The following is an 18,339-nucleotide window of genomic DNA, read 5'->3' as shown; positions in this document are numbered from 1 at the left end:
CGTTGATGGCGAACCGTTCGAAGATTCATACAACATGGAAGAGGTCGAAATAGATCTTGCTGAGTTAAAAGAGGCGCCACCTTATTCTTGCAAATTGCTCACCCCTTCTAATGGAAAAAATCCAGTAGAGAATGATAAAAGCGATAGATTTCCTAAGAAAACTTATACATTTGATGTCACTAAATGTGACGAAATATTTGATTTATTAGTAAAAGATGGCCAGATGATAGTACCTCCCAATTTAAAAATTCCTCCGTTAGAACAACGGAAGAAGCGAGGTTTTTGCAAATATCACGGTTTTTTAGGCCATAAAACTTCACAATATTTTCTTTTCAGGGATCTAATTCAGAATGCTATCAAGGATGGACGTCTGAGATTCGCTGACAAAACCAAGAACCATATGAAGGTTGACACAAATCCTTTGAGTGTGGCTGACACTAACTTGTGTGAACCACTTGACGTCAACATGGTAGAAGTATCTGAAATTGATGCTGCTGAATCGGAGATAAATTCAGGTGGAAAGCAGGCTACTGAAAGCCTAAATGCCAATTCGATCTTCAATACTGATGTTGAAGAATCCTTTGATGCTGAGATGACTGAAGATCTGAAAGGAAAAACAAGTGAGGCCACTGAAGACCTCAAAGTGAAGCTTCAGCAGATACGAATTTCTGAGGCTCCTCCGGCAGTTGTTAACATGGTCAATGTTAGACGGCCTTTATCTGAAATAGAAGAACTAGAAAAATGGCTGATAAGGGAGAAAGGAAATATTGAAATCCCACCAAGAGGGAACAGTCTGAAGGATTATCTCTGGGATTGTCATGTGAAAAATGGTGGAAAAATGCTGATGTGCCCAAGATGTTCAGTTATGCTAAATCGAAGGGTTCAAGCCAATTTCGAGAGGGCCCTGCGAGAAAGAATGGAGCAGCCTTGGAGAGGAGGAAACTTATTGCTGAAGGTGTACCCCAGGACTGAAGAAAGCTTGGTGGGTTTCTTGGTCAGATGTCACAACGATAACTCTGAGATTGCATTGTGCCCTAGGTGTGGAGCAGTTTATGATGAATTACTAGCAAGATCATTCGAAAGTGTGTATCTCTACATGGGTCGAGAAACTCAGGGACTTCGTCCCAACTTGTATGGGTTCGATATCAGGACCCCATCAAGGAGGCCTGACAGCCCACACCCTAGAGCTCGAAGGGTCACATTCAAAGTTCCTGCCGACATACCCAGGGATAGATGGATGCAAGCTGGTGCCAGAACCAACAAATGGCGAAGTTGGGACCAAGGAGGAAGAACTGCAATGGCATATAGGAAGCAATTCCAGACTTCCAATCGAGAGATGTACAGGTTGGAGAACTACAAAGGCAAAAATCCTATGTCCAGATCCCAATGGAGAAGGCACCAGAGGATGAAGAAAGCCCAAATGGAATACAAGCCAAGGGAGACTGGAGAATCAAGTAGCAATCAAATCCCAATGCAGGGGGATCCTCATAAAGAAAAGAAGAGATCCTGTTTTGTAGTTCTTAACAAGGTCCGTTGCTTCACCAAGATTCTCATAAAGAAATCCTAGAATTAACTGGCCTATGTTTAACTTTATCCCAGCATTTAGCTGGTTAGCCATGCAAATATATCTTTTTGCTACTTGTATGGACCTAGAGCAAAAGACGCATCTAGAGAGCCAAAGTGCTAGAAATGCTATGTGTTCTTCGTCAGAAACGTCTGGGTCCGTTTCGTTGTGGTATTGTTGAATGAAGGCAGTATAGGTGACTGTTGCTTCATTAAAATTGATGGTGTCAGTATCCATGAAATTAGGGTCGAAGGTTTCCCCAGTTGGTCGAAGCCCTGTAATGGCAGCTACATCGAAGAGTGTAGGGGTAACCATCCCGCATGGGAGGTGAAAAGTATTGTGAGAAGCATCCCAGAAGTAAACTGACGCCACTAACATGGTTTGGTTATATTATAAACCTGTTTTGGATAATTGGATTAAATCATAAATCCCTAGTTGTTTCCAGAAAGGCGCTTTTTGCTTTTCTACCTTCGTTAGCCAAGCATAATACAGTTCAGGATCCTTTGCTAAAGGGATTGACCTAAAGACTTTCACAAAATTGGTTACATAGTTTAACCTAATTTTCTCTAAGACCAAAGGAGTTTCAGTTGAGGTCTCTTTTGGGCTATCAGGGTTAGCTGAGACTGGGTGACCTTCATCATCTATCTTATTCTTGCTAACTAAGGGCCTAGTTTTGTAATAGGCAGGGAAGAATTTACTCAAAGAGGGGTTATTTCCTCCTGGTAACGGGCCCATGAAAGCATGAGTTTTTCCAGAAAGTTCAAAAGGGATGATTACCTGAGAAGCCTAGATAGCGCGCGCCTCTGCGTCATTTGGGTCTGGAAGGTGTTCTTGATTCTTTATCTGTGTAGGACGTTGGAATTTTTTAATGGGTTGAAGAGCATTTGAAGAAGACGCCATGAGTGAATTTGATTTGAGAAATAGGTTAAAAGAGGACAAAGAAGATTTTTCTCTTCTGTGTTGAGGATAAAGAAAATAGAAGTGGAAGTTATGCGAGGGTAGAAGTTCAAGTATTTAAAGGTTTAATGGAAACTCTTTCAAATCTTTTGGGTAAAAGTCAAAGACACGCGGCAGATGTTGATTTAATCCAACGGCGGTCGAATAATTATTAGCTTTACTTCTAGTATATAGGAGTAATGATCATGAGGTAATGACAGAACGTGAGAATGTAAGTTCTGAGAAGACATCTTTGAAAATGACAAGACGTTTTGAAAGTAGAGCCATAAATGATTATGACGTTAGTCAGTTGTCTTGGAACTCTCAGAAGTGAGTAAAACGAAATCTCATTATAACAAGAAACGCCTATTTCTCTTGTTTTTCGAAATAGGCATTTATTCGGGGCAATTTGTTGGCTGGGGATTTCGTTTGGAAATAATATCCTTGGAAGAGTTACAAATCGAAGGAAGATGGTTACTGATGACCATTTCTGAGTTTAAAAATGGCTACTGATGGCCATGTTTCGAGGATGTTGGTTTGAGTTGGAATAAAGATGGTTAGACTTGGAGCTAATTCGAAGAGGAATATCTTTAAAAGACTTAAACGTTTTTGCGAAATACGTAAAGTACTGAGGCTGAACGTGTCTTCGTGGCATTCTCGATTCTGGTTGCGTTGCCACGTGTCGAAAGAAGATTCAGGCGGGATGATTTGAATTTTGAAGTAGTTTGTGTAACCGCACAAAGACAAATGGCATCCCAGGGTTTTCTTGTGGGAAACGTGGCGTTAGATTAGTATAGGACCGTTAGGGTCGAAATTAGTATAAATAAGGGTCTTAATGTTGGGATTCCGTGTGTTCATTTTGTACAAATCACTCACAAATCACTCAAGTATCAAGTGTTTAGAGAACGGGTTCGCTGAGAAATGTACGTATGACACCAACATCAATTTAAATACATTTGTGTTTTCCTTTATTCAAGTATCTTTTCATTATTACTGCTTCCATTTACTTCCTGTTATTTATCTTCTTACAATTTCTTTCGTTGCGTCTAAACTTTCATTTCGAGGCACTTTACATTCCTGCATTTTACATTACTGCATGTTATATTTCTGCACTTTACTTTTTATGCAATTTACATGCTTTTATTTATGTTTCTTTGAAAGTTGTATTAACTCGTATGACCAGTGTTGTTTCAAGTGAACATTCATAAGATCGAATCACAAAACAAGTTTTTCCCGAAGTCAGAACAGGCAAACATGAATCGAATCCTTTCAAAAGACATTTGTTTGACTATGTCCTAGGATCAATCTAGTCGATCCTGCGAGTAACCAAAGTATATTTTATAGTTTGGAGGACTAGCGGTTGTTTACCGGAAATCACCGTAAACAATAACCTAGACAATACTGCCAAGCGTTTTTAGTTGGAGCTCGAGATTGCCAATTACAAACAAGGTAATTTGTCTGTTCAAGAATTTTATTATGGTTTTTTGACTTTTTGGACATGACACTCTGCGATTATACATGTTGATGTTCCCAAGAGTTCTCTCGCGGATGTCCAAGAGGTCTACAATACTAGTAGGAGAGATCAATTTCTCATGAAACTTCATTCAAAATTTGAGGTTGTCAGAGGTGCTTTGTGGAATAGAAATCCTGTTCTTTCTTTAGATACATGTATTGGTGAACTTCTCAGAGAGGAACAACGCCTTGCTACTCAAGGATCCCTGTCTCATGATGTTGTCCTTTCTGAGCCTGCTACGGTTGCATAAACTGCTCAAAGTAGAGGTAAAGACCATGATATGAGTCAAATTCAATGTTTCTTGCAAACAATTTAGACATATTTCTCGAAGTTGCAGTAAGAAGTTATGTAATTATTGCAAGCAACAAGGTCATATTATTTATGATTGTTCCACACGTCCTCCACGAACAACACATCGTTCAGTGCAGGCATTTCATGCAACCACAAATTCTTCCACTAGTCCTTATGTTATTTGTGCATCTAACGGTGGTACTCTACAACCCGGAATAATTCAACAAATGGTATTTTCCGCTCTTTCAACTTTAAGAATTCAGGATAAGTCTTCTAATATTTTACATCCATGGGATCTTTAATCTGATGTATCTAATCACATGACGGGCTCCACTAAAAACTTGAACAATTTACCAAAAAGTTCAATTGGGTTGGTTGAATGTCTAGTAGAAAGTAAACTAATTGTTCTTAAAATGAAATAAAAAGGTTAAAAATGTTTGGGATGAGACTGACTTTGTTTTTCGATAGTACTCAATATTAACCATGCTACTGAAATTTACTATCAGTTGTGACTACTAATTTCAAATCGTGTCTATTTCTAATTCCTTAGTGAATAAACCCTAACTTCAAAATTAATTCCTTAGGTCTATAGTAAATTATAAATAAAATTAAGTTTTTTTATTAACAAGAATAATATAGTTTCATGGTGTCTTCCATAGTCCTAGAGATAAATGTGACAAGAATAGTTTTATCAAGCACTAAGTGTTGAACATATGTTCTAACGAATAATCATATAACGTTTTACATGTGATCAAGCATTAAAAAGAATTAAACACAAATTAAAAATAAATCATATATGAATAATAAAATTCTAATTGAAATATTAATTCAGAATACAAGAGCTCTTCCCTAAGATTAATGAGTTTATCTACTCATTAGTCTAAGAATGGAAATTTGACAAAGTAACACTTAAAGAAGTAATTGTGAAGTTTCAACTCAGAAATTCGCTGAACAGTTCCTTCTCAAAGTCTCTAATATATTTTTCAGCCTCCAAAAGTCCCCTTAGTCGTCGTAGTTCCCAGCCCTTATGACAAATCACATTTCCTTTAAATAGTCGAATTTGAGCGTACGGACGTTAACAGGTTCATTCCTAGTCTTAGGTGGTAAACAACAAAGATATTTGTATCAAACACTAAATGTTGAACTTCTGTTCTAATGAATAATCATAAAACGATACATAGGCAATCAAGCAGTAAAACACATTAAACACAAATTAAAAATAAACCATACATAAATAATAAAATTTTAATTGCAAAATTTATTCAGAATAAGGTTATTCAAATACAAGAAGAGTTCATCCCTACCACTAATGAGTTTAGCTGCTCGTGATTCTAAGAACGAAAACATTTAACAAAAAATATTACACAAAATAATTGAGAAGCTTCAACCTAGAAATTCATTGAATAATGCTTTCTCAATGCCTCTATTGTGCTTTCCTTAGTTGTCAACATTTCAAACCCTTATGAAAAATCACATTTTTCTTTAAATTGTCAAATTTGGGCGTACATACCTTGACGTTGGGTGTACATACGGTACTACCAAATTAAAATGGCATATATATGTTGGCATGACGTATGTATGTTGATCAGGATTTTGAACTAGCATATGTAGTTATGTACGTGAGCCTGCTTGTTTGCACATGCATATGTATGTTAGTATAGTCGTATGTAGATATCTATTTGAACTGACACTACTACAAAATATACAGTTTTGTAACATCATCTTACTGTCGTGGCGCAAAAATACTCAGTCTAATAAGTACTAGAAATATAAAGGAGTTGCCACTGAAATTTATTTATTCTAAAAAAGAAAAGCAAAACATTGATAAAATCTTTAAAGAACAAAAAAAAATTGACCGTTTCAACCAAATTAAGGTTGGAGAGTCGATTATGCAAGGGAAAGGTATTAACACCCCCCACATTCGTTGTACTCATCGGGAACCATTTAGTTAGTTTTGTGAATAGAGTATATAAGCAAATTTGTAAAAAAATTCACCCTTTAAGGAAAATGTCTCAATGCATTTAATTTTTACTCTCTTTCTAATTCTACCCCTATTTTTTGCTTTAGAAATTATTGCAAACATTTAAAATGTAAAAAATTGTAGGGGTATATTTGGAATAGTGACATTGAATGTAATAAATATTGATATTTTTTTGCTTATATTAAAGACCATATAAATTTTTTTTTGTTGCTAATATTTGAAATCGGAGGAAGTATTAGCTTACGTTATATATATATATATATATATATATATATATATATATATATATATATATATATATATATATATATATATATATATATATATATATATATATATATATATATATATATATATATATATATATATATATATATATATATATATATGTGTGTGTGTGTGTATATATGTATATATGTAGGGGTGGCAAAACGGGTCGTGGCCCGGCGGGCCGCCCGCGCACCCGCCAAAAAATGGCGGGTTGGATTGGAATTTTAGGCTCGCCGCTCGTCAAAGTCCGCCCCGCCAAAATCCGCCGCCCGCCATACCCGCTCTGCCAAAGCCTGCCGCCCGCCAAAACCTGCTTCTCCTCCAAAATTCACTCTTTTTTTAGTTAATTCTAGTAATTGCAATTCTTGATGGTTTATTTTATACATTTATTTATAAATATATGTAATATTTTTTAAGTAAATTTGTTAAAAAGTTGTTTTTTATAAAAAAATATGTATTATATATACCATGGGCATGCTTGTAGTTTGGTATTCTATGAATGTGCCACAAATTGTTCTACTGCAATGTGGTAAATGTGTATTGATATTTTCACATATATCTAAATAATTTATTTTTGTCTATATATCTAAATAATTTGATTGAGGAAGTATCCTCTCTCATATTCAAGGCTTATTTGCAATTATTTACGGGCATAAACGCTTGTAAGACTTTGTTTGTGATAGTTTATGAAAACAACTTATAATATGATTAGTTGTTTGTCTGTATTTACAATGGAATTTGTAGAGGTTGTTATTGGTAGATGAAGCTGCAAAACTATAGTGATTAAGTAGGCTAGAAATTTGTAGAGGTTGTTATTGTCAAGCAATCCTTTAAGAAGATTCTCATTAGAAGCTTGATATTTGAGAAAACATACATTAGGATGGAATTCAAAATAGACTAGATAATGCTTAGCAAATTATGTTCTCCCTATCAATTGGTCCAACCAGCTATGTTCATATCACCAAATATTAGAGAGGTTTACTGAGATTGAGTCACGTCTAGAGGTATTGAAGAGAGCATCGATGTTATGAAAGAGTGAATTCTTGAAGAAACACATATATTTGGAAGTCTTTTAGATGGATCTTCATCTAGAGGGTTTAAGTACTACATCCAGAAGCAGCTATATACTTAACTTTTGCTATTGATAGTGCTATTGTTAACTATCTCTTACTGGACCATGAGATAAGATTATTACCTAGAAATTGACAACCTCCAGAAGTACTTTTTCTCTCAAGTCTATCTTCAGCGTAGTCAGCATCACAATAACCTACTAACTTGTATTCATTGGATTTTCTATAACACAAATCAAGGTTAGTAGTACTTCTCAGATACCTAAAAATCCTCTTAACATCTGTTAAGTGAGATTCTCTAGGATCTAATTGGAAGCAAGCAGATAAGCATACACTGAATAATATGTCAGGCCTAGAAGCATTCAAGTATAAGAGAGAACCTATCATAACTTTGTATACTTTCTGATCTACCTTTTTGCTTTCACCATCCTTCTCCAAAATACATGTAGGATGCATAGGAGTCTTCGCCATCTTGTATTTTGACATGTCAAACTTGTTCGAAAGTTCTCTGGTGTACTTGCTCTAATGAATAAACGTCCCTTCTAGATTTTGATCTATCTGGATTCCCAGAAAGAACATGAGTTCTCCCATCAGACTCATCTCGAATTCATCCTGCATAGACTTAGCAAATTCCTTGCACAGAGTAGCATTAGGAAAACCAAATATGATATCTTAAACATATATTTGTACTACAAGAATGTTTTACAGAACAAGTTAGTATCAACATTTCCTCTAGTGAAATCATTTTCTAAGAGAAAATTACTCAATCTTTCTTACCATGCTTTAGGAGCTAGTTTCAGATCATACAATGTTTTTTTAAGTTTGAAAACATTTTCTGGAAACTTATGTTTTCAAAACCAAGGGGTTAATGTACATATACTTCTTCAGTTATGTAACCATTCAGAAATGCACTCTTAACATCCATCTTATACAAGATAATGTTATGATTAACTGCAAATGAAATTAAGAGACGAATATATTCTAACCTGGAAACTGGTGCAAAGGTTTCTCTATAGTCAACCCCTTCTTGCTGACTGTAACCTTGTGCTACCAATCGAGCCTTGTTACTTACCACTTCTTCTTTTTCATTGAGCTTGTTTCTGAAGATCCATTTGGTTCAAATAACATGATTTCCTTTGGGTCTAGGCACCATATCTCAAACAACATTTCTGGAGAATTGATTTAGTTCCTCTTGTATAGCCAGAATCCACTCAATGTCCAGAAGCGCTTCATCAACAGATGTAGGCTCTATCAAGGACACCAAACCCAAAAACGTCTCTTCAAAAGGTTTGAATAAGGATCTGGTTCTGACTGGTTTAATCTTGTCTCCTATAATCAATTCTTCAGAGTGTGAGGCTCTTTGTTTGTGCTTTCTCATAGGAGTTTGTACTTCAACAGCTTCTGGTTGAACAACTTTAAAGTCTTTGGTCTCAAAATCTTTTGTAGCTACTTCTTTATCTTCAGAACATGAGTAGATGATCTCTAGATCTGCAAATTTCTCAACTAGCTTTGACTTTTCAGGGTCAAGATTATCATCAAATCTAACATGATTTGATTCTTTAACAATTTGTGTTTCAGTGTTATACACTCTGTAGCCTATTGAGCGTTAAGAATATCTTAACATTAAACACTTTTGTACTTTATAATCAAACTTGTTCACATTATCTTTAGTATTAAGAATAAAACACTCACATCCAAAAGGATGAAAATATGAAATGTTGGGTTTTCTGTTCTTTTATAATTCATAAGGAGTGTTACCCAGAAGAGGTCTTATAGAGATCATGTTATGAATATAGCATGATGTGTTTACTGCCTCAACCCAGAAGTGCTTAGCCATGTTAATCTCGTTGATCATGGTTTTGGTCATCTCCAGTAGAGTTCTATTCTTCCTCTCTACAACTCCATTTTGCTATGGAGTTTTAGGGAAAGAGAAATCATGGGAAATTCCATTCTCATCAAAGAGTTTTCCAAAATGCTTATTTGCAAACTCTCCACCATGATCACTTCTGGCTTTCACAATCTTAGCATCCAACAAGTTTTGCACTTGTGAGAAGAAGGTATAGAACAAATAATGCGACTCATCCTCGTGTTTAAGAATATTTACCCATACATCTTGCCATTGATAAAAGCAGTTTTCACTGGTCCAAAAAGATCAATGTGCAAAAGTTCCAAAGGTCTAGAGGTAGAAACAACATTCTTAACTTTGGAAGTAGTCTTTGAAAACTTGCCTTTATGACATGCTTCACATAGAGCATCTGAAGAGGAGTTCAGATTTAGAAGGCCTCAGACTAAGTCAAGCTTCTTTGGCTGAGAAATTCTTCTCATGCTAATGTGACTCAATCGACCATGCCAGATTCATTGCTCTTCATTTACAGACATTTAATATTTTGTTCTTTCAAATCAGAAAGTCTGATCTTATAAATGTTGTTGTTTCTCTTTCCATTGAACAAATGGAGCCATTTTTCTGACTTACAATTTTACAAGACTTTTGATTAAAGATTATATCATTACCATTGTCACTTAATTGACTTATGGAGAATAGATTATGTTATAATCCATCAACAAGTAAAACATTAGTAATAGAAGGGAGAGAATCGTTACCAACTGTTCTAGAGCCAATGATCTTCCCTTTTTTATCATCTCTGAAACCTATGGAGCCACGAGGCTTAAGTTCCCGGCTTTGGAACATATGCATTCTTCCCATCATGTGTCGTGAGCAGCCAGAGTCCAAGTACCATGAATGGTGTTTTAGCTGAGTTGCTACTAAGGATGCCTACAACATGAGGTTATATTTTCCTTAGGTAACTTCATTCTTTTGGATCCTTTCTTGTTAGTACTCCCGTAGTTCTTAACGAACTTGGGTTTAGGTGCAAGATAATCATATCTATAAGAATAGTGGAAACGGTCTTTTGGTTTATCCTTGGGTTTTAAAATAGATTTTTCTTTAGGCACCAAATCATTTTGTGATCCCTTAGCAACAAAATAAGAATAAAGAGTTTTTGGTTTATCAACTTTTTCTGAAGTAGATTCATCATCAGAATCATAATGAATTCCTTTTGTCCCTTTCTACTAACTCCATAGATCATAGAAGCCATTATGCTTCTGCCTATGCGTCTAGCCACAAATTTATGAAAATATTTGTCATACTTCTTTATGACACTATTAGTGTTCACAAAAGCTTTTGAAAGTATTTCTTCAAGTTTTGAGCTATTGCTTTTTAGGGAAGAATTCTCATTTTTCAAAATAAGTTTTTCTTAATTTAAAGTTGAAATTTTTTTCTTAAGCTTACAGTGTGCTTCGGATTCAAATATATGGATTTGTTTCAAACCCTTGTATTTACTATGAACCTTCTGATACTTTTCATGAAATTCAGACAGACATAGTTCTAATTTAGAACGAAAAAGGTTAGAAAATACCTCTTCAGAGTTGAATTCAGATTCAGAATCTAATGCAACATTTTCATCAGATGCCTTGATGCTTGCCATTAGCGCCACATTTGCTTGCTCATCTTCAGATTCATCTTTTGAAGAATCAGAATCATCTCATGTAGCCATTAGCCCTTTCTTCTTTCCTATGAAGACTTTCTTCTTGGGCTTGTCCTTTTTAAGCTTGGGATAATCATTCTTGTAGTGAACTGGCTCTTTGTATTCAAAGAACGTGATGTCTTTTCCAGAACCATACTTCTTCTATCCGGAAGTAGATTCGAAGCAACCACCTGTCCTTCTTGAACCTCTAAAATTTTGTCTTTTCATCTAGAGTTAGTTTAACCTTTGGGAAAGAAGTGACAACTCATCTTTTTCTTCTGAATCCTCTTTAAATTCTTCTTCTTCAGCTTGAAGGGCTTTAGTCTTTTCAGACTTTCCCAAAGACTTCAGAGCCACAGATTTAACTTTTCTTTGAGGCCCATATTCTTCAAGCTCTATCTCATGACTTCTCAAAGAAATAACAAGTTCTTCAAGAGTGGCGTTGTTCAGATCCTTAGACAATTTTAGTGCAGTTACCATAGGTCTCCATCTATTTGGTAGACTTCTAATAATTTTCACGTGATCTGCAATAAACTAACCTTTGTTCAAAACCTTCAGCCCTGCAACAAGAGTTTGAAACCTTGAGAACATGTTCTCAACCGTTTCATTATCCTCCATTTTGAAGGCTTCATACTTCTGTATCAAGGCAAGAGCCTTGGTTTCTTTCACTTGAGTGTTGCCTTCACGAGTCATTCTTAATGAATCAAATATAGTTTTGGCTAAATCTTTGTTAGTAATCTTTTCTTACTCAGTGTATGAAATATAATTCAACATAATGGTTCTAGCATTGTGATGATTTTTGTATCTTTCTTTTGTTGATCAATCATCAATTGTCTTTTTATCTTGTTGCCACTAACATCAACATGATGTTTGTAGACATCAACTACCATATCACATAGATCTACATCATTGCCAAGAAAGAAACTTTCAATTCTATTTTTCCAGTAATCAAGCTTTTCTCCATAAAAAACTGGAGGTTTAGCACTATAGTGATCTATTTCATTAACAATGGATGCTACCGGGGGGACATTAGCGGCCATTGTGTTTCAAGGAATTTTTGGATCTTTATCTGACACAATGAAGTGTTTAATAACAATCAATACCATAATCGAAGCTCTGATGCCAATTAAAGGTGAATTGGGTTTCAAGATTTAAAGTTTTTTTCTCAACCAAGACAAACACAGGAAGAACAAGGAATAAAAATAAAGGACACAATATTTTTATCCTAGTTCACTGTTAACAAAGCTACTTCAGTGCACTCGCCACAGTGATTTGGTGGATTAAGCATGCTCTTGATACTAAATGTTAGAATTTGAAATCACAAGGTAGGTGAAAATACAGTAATTGAATATGGAGAGGGAGGATTAGAGAAAGAAAGAATTAAGGGTGAGATTTTGCATTAGCTTTCATTCATAATACCTCCAAGGTGTGGTGTGGTGTGTCTGTGTGTGTGTGTGTGTGTATATAGACACACACACACACACAAGTGGATTGAGACACAAGCAACAACAAAAAAAGAACCCAAAAACTGAAACTGCGTACTTGTAACCGGTTACACTAAATCTGTAACCAGTTACAAGTGTTTCTAAAACTAAATTCAATACACTACTAACCGGTTACAACAATCAATTACGATAACCGGTTACTAAAATGTAATAACCGTTGTAACCGGTTACACTAAATCTGTAACCAGTTACAAGTGTTTCTAAAGCTAAATTCAATACACTACTAACCAGTTACAACAATCAATTACGATAACCGGTTACTAAAATGTAATAACCGATTACAACACTTAAATTACTGGTTTTTCCACAACAAAAATAATCACCATGTGGGAAAGTAAGTGATGATATAAGAATAAAGCCACGTAGATAATAGTTCCAAAAAAAGCACATAGATAAAATAAATCCAACTATATTATCATGTAGGTAAAAGTTAACGTTTTTTTACAAAATTTAATAGAAAGGACCAATTAGAGTAACCGAACAATTTTTAAAGGACTAGTTTTTTAGATAAAAGACTAAATTGAAATATTAAATTAAGTTAAGGGACCAAAAGATGCATTAAGCCTAAATTTAAAGACTAATTTTGATAATTTATAATTGAAAATCAAAACATTATCGAAATCGTAATTTTTTCAAAAAGTTATATCTTAAAAATGACTTTTATGAAATAGTTTCAAAATTAAGTTTTTTAAAAAATTTTGATATTAAAAAAATTATAATAAAATGATAAAATTTTTAAGATAATATTTTAAAATAACAATTTAAAATAAAATTTTATTTGAATGTTTATTAAAAAAATATAATATTTTAAAACAAAAATATAAAACACTATAAAAAATTATTTTAAAAAAATTAAAACAAACAAACTCAATATTAATTAATTATAAAATATTTTTGGAACACACGTCCTTCACTCTTTAATTTTATCAACTTATATTTATAGACTTCGAAATCAACACGGGGGGCGATTTCACCTCACATTCGAATGACTATTAATTTAAAGTTCAAATTTTGTATGTGACTAAGTGCATGTTTGGATTGGCTTCTTCAAGTTCCAAAAGCATTTCTAATCCACTTCAACTTGGAAATTGGTTTTTTTTGGCATGTTTGGATACTTTTCCAAAATCAATTCTCCTCCTCCAAAACCAATTCTAGTAGAAGCTACAATTCCTAGCTTTTGAGTTTGATAGAATCAATTTTACATTTATTATATATTATTTATTACAACTCTTTTAAATTTTCCTACTTTACCCTCTTTAATTTCATCAATTACTTCTTTTCTTTTTTATTTGCATTAGAATTTATTACCATTTTGGTAAATATACAATTCAAAATCAATTTTGTTAAAGCTATCCAAACAACATTAATTGATAACAATTACTTCTATATCATTGTATCCAAACATAAATCAATTCTTCTAAACTCAATTTTGTTAATTCTACCAAACTCAATTCTCTCATAATCAATTCTGTCCACCGCCAATCCAAACACACTCTAAGATGGCATCGAGATTTTTTCCCTCTCTAGTCAATGATTCATTGCTTTTCACCCTTTGCACCTTATCAAAAGTCGAACAACTGTACAATTCAATAGAGCATTGATACATAGTGTAATACTAGACATCTTTGTGAGAGACATACTATTTGTCCACCTAAAACCTTAAGATAATAGGTGTATGAGTTCTCCCACTTATAAATGCTCAAGTCACTATATTTTATCCAGTGTGAGACTATTTCGCCACTTACTCATATTTGCATTATTATTCTAACAGTTTTGTTACAAAATTTTAAAAATCACTATATATTTTAGTTCTTTAAAAAAATAATATGTACTATATGTATTTATTTTATTATATATAACAATTTTTAAATTATATATCCACAACAACAAAAAGAAAAATGTTTAAAATGTACGATTATACATTTAACTTTATTTTTATTTGGGTTAAATATACTATGCCCCCTGCCATTAGGGCGAGATTCGATTTTGCCCCCCTGAAGTTTTTTTTTTAATCCGCCCCTTATAAAACTAAAACATCAATTTTACCACATCCTATTACCACATATGCTGACTGTGTAGTTGACTAAGGCACATGTGGCATTTTTTGAATGCTGACTGGGTAATAAATAGAGACATGTGGCATATTTTAATTGGAAACAAATTAAAAAAACAGCTTTAGGAACCATAACATGTTGAATCCAAATTTTGAACTATCTGATTGCATTTCTTTAGGATGTTCTGGACAACAAATTTTATTTTCTTTTAGCCTTTTAACATTATCCAAATCTTATCCTACAAAAATCAAAAACTTGTTTTTTAGATTTTAAAATGAGTAAACAATCCTAAACATTTCGAGTAACACTCTACAACACTCATATGGCAACCACTACTTAACAGTAGCTTTTTCATTGTTCTGAGCTCTTCATAAGAGGTCAGAAAAAATTTAGCACAAATTATGAAGAGAGATAAGGTGAAAGAGGATCTTCCTCTTTTACCGAACATATTAAAATAATGGCAACTGCAACAGTATTAATACAAATGTAGTACAATACTATACTCACATCCAAACCCAAAACGTTTCTGGATAAAATGATCTCATCATCACATAGATAAACATATAAACACACATGCAACAATTTTTCCAGTATTACTGTTTGATTCAAAAACAAAAATAATTATCTAAACTACTACGCCAAGACACTAACAATTTCCCATGAGGACAACGTTGTCTTGTCCTCCTGCTATATTTTGTGTCTTATCTGTCACCATCAAATTCCTCACATGGTGTTTTTGTAACAGATAAATGAATCAAGCCTCTGCAACCTCAACTGCTTCTTAAACCTGTTGATAAAATCATCCGCTTTTGCATCCACCGCTTCATCTTCTTTACACGTCGTCGTTTCACTTCTCGCCGCTGTCGTCGCTGGCCTCCTTATCTCCACCGTTTCTTCAGCCTCGTCCTCCCATTCAGACGTCATCGAACACTCTTTCTTGCTCGCCGATTTCTTCATCTCCACCTTACTCTTCTCCTCCTCACAAATCTGGTTCGAAGATAGGTTTTCAGATTCAGCTTGAACATGTTGTGGCTGTGATGGTTTGAAGGACAAGACTCGCTGTAGGTTTTCAGATTCAGGTATGCATTTTAGTAGAAATTTACAATACAGCTTGTAAATAACATAAACGACCTTTAATTAGTGTTAACTTGTAATTACTGATGATGATTATAGGGAGATGGACTTGCTATTTTTCTCGGTGTAGAACCCTTTTTCTTGAGTATTCTTACAATTTTTCTATGTATTGTGGGCAGCTCGGGTATGCATTGTAGTAGTAATTTACAATTTAGCTAGTAAATAACATAACGGTCTTTAATTAGTGCTAACTTGTAATTACTGATGATGATTATAGGGACTTGGACTTGCTATTGGGCAACAACTTTGGCTTCACTCACTGTCATGACTTTCATGTTGGCTTGGACTTGCTATTGACACATGCTTACTAAATTTGACAGAACGTCCCCGTACTCATATTTTGTATGGATTGTTTGAGGCTATGAAATGGAAGGAGAGAAGTGGAACAGCGAAGAGAATCTTAGGTTCATTTTGGTGTGTGTGAGGTTTGAAAAATGAAAAAGATTTGGTTTTTATGTGTTGGAGATCAACTAGAGAATCAGCCAAAAAAAATTATTCTGATCTTTTAATTTGTTTCCAATTAAAATATGCCACATGTCTCTATTTATTACCCAGTCAGCATTAAAAAAATGCCACCTGTGCCTTAGTCAACTACATAGTCAGCATATGTGGTAATAGGGTGTGGTAAAATTGATGTTTTGGTTTTATAATGGGCGAATTAAAAAAAAAACTTCAGGGGGGCAAAACCGAATCTCGCCCTAGTGGCAGGGAGCATAGTATATTAAACCCTTTTTATTTTTAATTTGTTAACGTTGTAAGATTAAAATAAAAAATTTAATTTACCTTACTCTTGTATCTCTTATATATAAAGTATTGATAAATTTTTTTAATGGTATCAATTGCTTATAACTACATAATATAATATTTAAAATTTATTTAAGAATACAATTTTATGTATATTGTCTTTTAAACATAAGATATATTGTAAGATGCAATTTGTATTTATGAATGAGATCATAAATTTATTTTATAGTAATATATAAATGACTAGACATAATTATGTTATTTTTGTGTGTATGTATGGCTCCTGAAAATTTTGTAAAAAATCGAACCAATTCAATCTGCATTGGTTTAGTTTGATTTTATTTTTAAAGGTCAATCAAATCAAATCAAACCACAAGATTTTTTTCTTGCTATTCCAATGACTTTTAGTGTCAAAATCGCTCAAATCGCACTTCGAACACCCCTACCACAATTATAAATAATTAGGGCTGTTTTTAAGGCCTACAAGATAAGGGGGACGTCTTGTGTTTTTAACTATAAAATATAAACTAAACTAAACTAAATTAAATTATTATAAACTAAATAAATTTAGTTTTAATTTAAATTAGTTTAATTAGTTTTAAGTTAAACAAACAATCATACTAACACACCTGCAAGGAAAACAAACAATTCAGACAAACAAGTGTAAAGTAAAATAAAGCGGAACACAAATGAGATAAGCGTCAATCGGAAATTGCCTTTGAAATGCCTTGCATATTAGCACACAAGTTAGAGATAACAACAAATCGCAATCGGAATTGCGTTATTACAAATGATAAATGAACAATAAAGGAAAGGTAAAGAAAACCGATAAAATATCGATCGAAACCAAAATTAAGCATCGCCATTGGCTCTAGAGTTATTGTTATTCTCGAAAAGCACTATTTATTTGCATGAAAACTCAAAATGGTGCGAGAGATACGACAACATGAAGTTAGAAAATATTTGGGAAAAAAGGCATGTAACCGGTTACATGAAATGATGTAACCGGTTACATCACTGATACTGATGAAAACAAGGAAAAAATAGGTCATGTAACCGGTTACATGAAATGATGTAACCGGTTACATCACTGGCAGTGACGTTAAAAGGTAAAAAACAAGTCATGTAACCAATTACATCAATCAGGAAACCGGTTACATCAGCAACAGAGGCAAACAAACAGCAAAATTAACATCCAAAAGCACTTCAATCATGCATCCATCAAGATATGTAGTCAAGTACGAATTTGCCTCTATTTGCACAGCATTAAGAGCATCAAACAACCATAATTAAGCCTCAACTCTCATGCGTTACATACTATCAACATCAGTTATCAAGCTAAAAGATCATGCAAGCATTAACACAAACACTTAAGGCACACAACTCGCATTGATGCTAGACCTAATCATTAACATGCATGCGATCATAAACCAATCCTAGATCTAAGACATTGAATCAACATTTAATCATCATCAACGTCGATTATTGACAACAAAACAATGGATCTACATTCAAATTCACATGATCATCAACAATTAAGCATTAACAAAAGCGGATCTACCGATCAATCATCATCAAGCATCAATTATCGGCAACAAAACATGGATCTATATTCAAATTCACATGATCGTTAACAATTAAACACATAATTCAAGATCCAAATGCTTACCGAATGAAGATTCAACCGAAGTGCAAACACGAACACGAACGCGAACACGAAACAAAGTTGAAATTGCAAATTCGGAGGGAGATA

The 18,339-nt window shown here is 33.9% G+C and overlaps 1 protein-coding gene across 1 annotated transcript; it reads right to left on the bottom strand.

Annotated features, from left to right (window-relative positions):
• Positions 1–7,715: 7,715 nt before the first annotated feature.
• Positions 7,716–8,096, bottom strand: LOC131598044 (uncharacterized mitochondrial protein AtMg00810-like). The gene has a single exon (XM_058870691.1). The coding sequence runs from the start codon at positions 8,094–8,096 to the stop codon at positions 7,716–7,718; it is 381 nt and encodes a 126-aa protein (XP_058726674.1).
• Between the last annotated feature and the right edge of the window lie 10,243 nt (positions 8,097–18,339).

Source organism: Vicia villosa, linkage group LG4, assembly GCF_029867415.1.
Source record: "Vicia villosa cultivar HV-30 ecotype Madison, WI linkage group LG4, Vvil1.0, whole genome shotgun sequence".
In the NCBI taxonomy this organism is placed as follows: Eukaryota; Viridiplantae; Streptophyta; class Magnoliopsida; order Fabales; family Fabaceae; genus Vicia; species Vicia villosa.
This window is presented reverse-complemented; position numbering and strand designations above follow the sequence as displayed.